The sequence below is a fragment of the Oryza glaberrima genome, chromosome 4, assembly GCF_000147395.1.
Source record: "Oryza glaberrima chromosome 4, OglaRS2, whole genome shotgun sequence".
NCBI classification, from domain to species: Eukaryota; Viridiplantae; Streptophyta; class Magnoliopsida; order Poales; family Poaceae; genus Oryza; species Oryza glaberrima.
In genome coordinates, this window is record NC_068329.1 from 6,561,000 (window position 1) to 6,568,211 (window position 7,212).

At 39.8% G+C, this 7,212-nt stretch overlaps 1 protein-coding gene across 1 annotated transcript; it reads right to left on the minus strand.

The window, feature by feature from the left end:
* Positions 1-1,273: 1,273 nt before the first annotated feature.
* On the minus strand, positions 1,274-6,300 carry LOC127771585 (uncharacterized). The gene is given in 7 exon segments (XM_052297512.1): positions 1,274-1,461; positions 1,463-1,637; positions 2,943-3,067; positions 4,792-4,854; positions 5,684-5,812; positions 5,901-5,981; positions 6,110-6,300. Coding segments are annotated over 7 exon segments (726 nt in total). The 5' UTR covers positions 6,230-6,300; the 3' UTR covers positions 1,274-1,428.
* Between the last annotated feature and the right edge of the window lie 912 nt (positions 6,301-7,212).

Below are 7,212 nucleotides of genomic sequence, written 5' to 3' on the forward strand. Positions count from 1 at the left end.
AAACTTTGTGTGTCTGTGTTTGAGTTATAGATTTGAGTTCGTGTGAGTGCTTGGTGTTGACTGCGTGAAGATGTGTTCAACATTTGTTTCTTGCCTAGGATATTCTTGCTTCATCTTTTACTCTTGGAGGTCGAGGATTCCTAAACAGCGAGGTCATTCTTGAGCCACCGATCTACGTGTGGTTGGCCAGGAGAAGTTTGTGAAGGTTGGTATCAATTCTCTAGATCAGCAAGTAAATTTATAGGGTGCACTAGATCAAGGAGAGATGGTGACACTGAGTTTATACAGGTTCAGGCCCTCAGAAGAGTAGATTGGATCTGTATAGATGTATGCGTGATACGGCGTATGGAGTAGCACATAGTGTCCAAGGATTACCCGCATTAGGGTTTCCAGCTCCTATATAGACCCAGGGAGGCTGACTAATGTCAGTAGGATATCCTTTATAATCTAGGTACCTGCCGCCTATTTACATGAGATAAGACTTGTATTCTTATCTTTAATCCCCTTGCCAAATTACATCATGTGGCATGGGCCTAAACCTAGTCCGCCCACCCCATGCTACACAACCCAAACGCCTAACCTTAGGTACCTAAGTACCGTGTACCCCGTAGTTGGATCTTGCCACCAAAAGATAAGAGACCACTAGTGGAAGAAGTAGTGCTTTGTGCAACCTCTCGAGGAAAGGGACTCGGCTCTTTGTGAGATCCTCAACGAAGATTAGAATCCCCTCAAGGATTCGAATTCGGAAACAACTCATCTTGCAAGAACTTTTGTGACATCCTTTTCCCTCTCCCTTCCACTATCTTTGCTTGCTTGCTTGTTTGAGCTTGATGTTCTTGGTTGTGACTAGCTAGATCCATTTTGCTAGTGAGTTTGTCGCTGCTATGCTATTTTTGGAAATATCCGAAGCTCCTTCGGATATATCCGAAATTCCAGCTTCCGCATTTACTTGAGTTTAATTTAGCCTATTAACCCCACACTATAGGCCTAAGTGATCCTTTCAACAAACACCCATTTGCTTAAAGAACATCAGACTCCAACTAGCATAAAAAGCAGTCACCAAATTGTGCCAGATCCTGTTGCACCATTACACGCACAACGCAACCACACAACTGGATCGGCAAAATTGAGAATGTGGGAACCAAGATCAGCCTGGATGGTGAAGGTTACTACTAGCATATCAGGCTGTTAGCCATAGCCAGTCCAATTGCAGCCTATGGCCAGTCGGATGCAGGACCAGGAAATCTACGCATTGGTTAAAGAATAGAAGAACTGGGGTAACACAATGTTTGCAACTAAAGAACAGAATATTTTATGGGCAAAATAAACATCCTTCTGCTGATGGATCACTGCCGAGTTGTAAAAGAATACACCCAACTGAATTTTGCTACTTCATAAATTAATTGTCTACTAAATAAAAACATAAAATCATATCTGCAGCAAGTCACACAAGTCGGCGCAGCTCCCCAGTGAGGAGTGCGAACTGACGGTGCTGTGACAACACGGATAGTGTTATCATGCCTCTCTTTTTAAGGTCACTTACCTCATCAAGGGAAGAAGGGTTCTCCTTTGTTTCTTTGAGTACTGCTTGAAAGATCTGTAGTGGGTCCCCATGACTGACAATAAGAATTGCAGAGCTGCATGGAATTGAACATACAAGTCAACTCCACATAATACTCCCTAACACAGTACATGGAAATGTGTGTTGAAAAAAAATACTAAGCAGCAACTGGATGTGGAACAATGGTGATTATGTCTAATTTAGTTGTTCTATTGTGCCAGGAATAGTACTCATGTCTACGAGAGCTATGGGCACCCCTACTCAAGCTTGTAAACAAATTATTAGGGCTCCAAAATTCAAGGACGGGATAACTTGCCAAGGCAGCACTACATATAGGAGAGACTCCTATTTCTGCATATCTATGCTCCATAAACTAAGATAATTATATGATGAGACTCTTTTTATTTAGTCTGGGCCATGGCTGGACAGTTATTAGTCATTGTGTGCAATCGAATCCTGAATACTGTTACTAGTTGAAAAGTCATGTAACAAAATGTAAGCCCTATTGTGATTCAACATTATGCCTTCATAGTTCATATGTTCAACCAAGTGATATGGCCTAGAGGATTTTGGTCATGGCTGAGCACGCTGAGAAATGGGAACTAAAATGGCGAGGGGCAGCAGTTGCATGGAGGAGGCAGCAACATATTAGTGTCATCTATATACGGACATGCGTATGTGTAGAACTAAGAAAGAAGAAATCAAAGACCCTATAGTCTATCTTTCCTCTACCCTTGTGGTGAGGCTACTGATCATCTGCATTTTCAAGCTTCTCATGTCTACGGCTATCCAATCCTAGCATGTTAGCATGTGACAAGTTTTATGTAAGTCCAGTGCTATATTTCCCCCTATTTTCATCAAGAGTTGACTCATTATGATAAATTAAACATCAATAAATTTACCCTAGAAATTATTCATTACAGTTACTTGTTTAACCCAAAATAGCCTAAATTTTTCTATGTAATATAAAGCATCTGTTCTAACATTTGTACACACAACAGAACAAAATCAACAGATATCCCAAATAGTTTATGTGCGTGCCCTGAGGCATGGTAGTAAATTTGATGTTTATTCTAGGAAGAAGAATGTATTATATCCATAATCATTACTAGTGGGTTACTGGGTTGTCAAGGCATTTACAGTTTACAATGATCTGCGGAGTCAACGCTTGTTATTACAATGAGATTTTTTTTTAATCACATAAGGGCAAAACTGTAAGCATGGTTCTATGCATACGTGGGTCTTCATATAGAAGGGCTACGCCTAGACCCAATTTTAGAAGCTGAAATGTCCATATAGGTATGGCGATAACGCAGCAAAAAGCAAATATCAAACTTGAAAAATAGATATATTCCAAATTTCAATATTTGAGTTGAAGTACCCATGAAGCTCCATTTCTGCAGCAGACAGGAATTGAGAGAATCTAGTAGCAACATCTGCAACGCTCTCGCCACCATCTGGTGCCATTAAGGGATCTACTTCATCTACTGCCCATACTTCTGCATACTAGCACATCATATCAGACTTAGTAAGTTAAATAAAAGATAAGATCATAAGAATGTGAAAAAGATGAACATGTGCTTATGTGGTGTGGGCGTGTGGCATTTTGGAAAAGCTAAAACCTCTGAAATAGATATGCATGACCAGTAATGCAGTTAGGGACCATATTGCCATTTATTTGGAAAGAAAAACTCCTTCTGGAGATTAAGATCTTATTATGATTCATTTTAGTGTCCAACAAAAACTGAGCTGAAAAGAAGGAAATGGCCTTGTATTTCTTCTTGTTCATTCTGTAATCGTGAAAAAGAGATCAAACATCTGTTTCCCGCATGTGAGGATGAATAGATTTGTGGTGGGTTGCAACCTTGCGTGTTGCCACTAACAGTAGACCCACTGATTTGTGGCAGAGTCTCTGCTGGATGAATCATTACTTATCATTATAAGAAATCATATGTAATTTGCAATCCAACATAATTCCATAGCTACATTATTAAAAACCACATGCACAAATTTCAAATTGTACTTAAAAGATCCAGAAGTTCCAGAGGTGCTCTGTCACGGACCCGAAGCCATGACGAGATAAGATAACCACTGCCGGGAGGATAGCTGGGCGGAGTCGGCTGTTAGGGACGAGGGGAATTAGACTGGGAAGAAGAACGTTGGGGAGAGAGATTAGACTAATTGATATTAGTTGCTTAATCCAAATGATGATACAATCCATCCTTATATAAATGGAGGGAAGGACCCAAACTAATCTTGTCCAACCGACTCTAACCAACTGAGCTACCGTGCGTGTACGAGGTGAGGATGGGGTAGCATTTCCTCAACTGGTACCTTGGGCCTCGTTCTCATGGCCCAATGCCAATGACATGCTCGCAGGTGGCAGATTCACTATTACTACCATTAGGTTCACTTCTTTAATAATAGAGATTGATGTTCATGTCAAACGTGGTAAATAAATTATATTCATCTGAAAAGGATAATTAGCCTTTTTTTGCAATGACAATGTAACAATTGAACCTCTTTCTAGTGGTACAGACTACAGAGGCAATCAATCCTCGAATATCTGTAGAAAGGCTCAGTTAATAACAACAGATTAGAGAACTATAGTTTGAAAATTGGCTTGGAAGAAGTCAGCCACCATTTCTTTGCTTACAACAAGAATGATCTTTTCATCAATTTTAATATATGTAATTTTTTTTATTCTTTTAATGGAGGATGTATTTGTTACATAACATGTTTTTGCACAATTTCTTATAGCTTCATATGACAAGCTCAGTCTGTGAAAACCGCTAAATTTTGGAGTTAGTTTGAATAAGACAAACAAGGAGGGCTTGTTTCTAAAATCATTCTTTTGGGAAAAATTGCTTAGAGCTTCATGAAAGTTCCCTAACTTTTGTCATTAGCTTCAATAAGATAAAAGAACACAAAGAAATTCGAGAATATCGGGCTTTTTCTTGTTCTGCACAGACAAACATGGGAAAGAAAGTCTGGGCATTTCTTGTTCTGTTCGTTAGAAGATGGCATTTCTCAAAAATTACAGCTCATATAATGAGGAAGGAAAATTATTCTGATTCAAATGAGTTCCTGTATTTTTTTAAAAAAAAAATCATGCCAGTGCTATTAGTTAAAATAGGTCTCAGTTTGTACCACCAACTGTAAGTATGCTTAGTTGTTTATTTATATATCGAATTAGAGTCTGCACAGTTTGATAGATCAGCAAAACACACCTTCTCATGTGAAAGCAATTCATGCGATGGCCCAAAATAGCGTTCCCGAAGTTCAACAGCTGGCTGCAAAGAAATTATCATTAGGCCGATGTTCTTATCTCAGATCCATACATAGGACTAGTGTTTCAAAAGGAAACTCCGCACTGCTTTTCATGTTTGAATAACAAACATTTGGCAAAGCAAAAAATTGGACAATGTTTTGGAGTTAATACATTTCAAATTTGTAAATCATACATTTGAAGGGGATGATTATAGCTATTGAATGGTAGAAGTTAGTTGGCATGCCTCTGTTAGGTTCACAGGTATTCTCTCCTACCAGATTATTTACAGGTCTTGCTAGCTGTAAACTTGTTCTAAAGAATGGTAATTTTAAACAGGGTTTACTATGACTTATGTCAAACATGCCCTGGGAAAAAAAAAGAGGAAAACAAAGAATGCATTAATTGTTTAGAGTGAATTAAACAAAAGACTATATTTGTTCATTTTAACTTTTGCATACATAAGAACTAAGAAGTGCCAGCGCATCACTTAACTCCAGCAAACAGAAGCAGGTACTCCTGGGAAGTATCACATTTTAAATATCACACATGGAAATATCAATTGCATGTCTTTTTTCATCCTTCCATACAAAATTGTCTGCGGCCTGGCCCTTTTTCAATCTTTATGCACGCAAGTTGGACAATAAATCAGTAACTAATTTTAAAATATTACTTCACATTCATGATCATTATCATGAATAAAAGAATCCAAAGCCTATAGGGAAAGTTACAAGTTACAACTCAAATAAATTACATGCGAAATTACTTGTGCCGTAAAAGTTAGAATATCTATGCACACAAATAACTGCAAAATAAACACTGATAGATTTTATATGCAGGACCAAACCACTCACAATGCAGCTGGGACTATCAAAGGGGACACCGAGCATTCTGGCAACCTCTCTGGCAGTCTCCATGGTCCGTGAGAATGGAGAATATCGGATCTGAACAGAATCCAGTGGCACACCCAATTCCTCAAGCTCCTGCACGCAATCAGTCCCCCAAAATCACTATGGCACAGCCTCTCCAAGAGCTCATGGAGGCACGACTAACGCACACAAAATCGGATACCTTCCGGAGCGATTCGCCGGCCAAGCGCGCCTGCTCGACGCCCTGCGGCGCCAGCCCAAACTCCGGCTTCGTGCCGTTCTCCTGCGAGGATTGGAGCAGTTAGAAGGAAAGATCCGAATCAAACTAAACTGCTAACTGGACACGAAGTTCTTGGGGCCAAGAAATTGAAGAAGGGTGAAGACAGCGAGGTGGGATGCACGGATCGGTACCAGGGAGGAGACGATGATGCCGCGCTCGTTGGGGACGCTGCGGCCATGGCGGAGGATCCAGTACCTGTTGCGGAAGGAGGGCGGCGGCGCCGGCGGCGAGCTGCTACCTGAGTCCTCCATTCCCCCCCAAATCAAAGCACGTAGTGACACCCGCTCCAATCAAAGAGCGGAGTTTAGAGCAAAACGTTTTTCTTTTCTTTTTTAATGTTTTCGCTATGCAATGGTGATCAAATTCCTCATTTTTCATAGTACTAGTTAATTCTCAGCTAATTATGCGCTAATGATCTTTCTCGTTTTGCTTGCGTATGAAGATTTCATCCCAATCGAACAAATGAACACAGCATTAGGCCTAGTTCACCTGTTTGGATGAGTTTAAGATTCTGAGAAGCAGCTGGTTGATAGCCAGCTTCTGAGAATCTGGGAAAATTCCTAGCTTTTGGTTTCTAGTTCATTTTCTGGATTCTACAACTACAGCTTCTCAGAATCTGGATTAAAAGCTGGACTGTTTAGGTGAGCTTCTGATTATGGGAGAAGCTGCAGAATCTCCCCAAACAGGGCCCTATTCCTCAACTCCAAACTTTAACTTCGTCGTTTTCCATTAGCACGCTTTTTAAACGGTTAAATGATGCATTTTTTTTAAAAAAATGGTTTTTATATACAAGTTGTTTTAAAAAAAGCAAATAAATCCATTTTTTAAATATATAATAGTTAATACTTAATTAATCATGTGTAACGAGGTTTCTTATTTTATATGCAACAAAAATCCATCCCCAAACTGGAGATCGAATGTGGTTTATTATGTTGAAAAACACACCCACTGTTTATCATTCCCAATTGTTCTGGATAAAGATCTTTTATCAAATAACTAAAATGCTCTTAGGATCGAATAAATCAATACTAGCTCTCCTGAAACCATAGGATGTGTTGCACATTCCCCTTGCCAATCCTACGCAGAAAGCTGGTGGTAGTGAGTCCAACAGCAGCAGCAGCATCCACAGACGATGGTGAATTTTTCGTCTACAATAGCGACCATATTCCACACAAGCATTCATGACCCCTAGCTGCATGACAACGATGGTAGCGGTGGCGATTATATTGCAGTA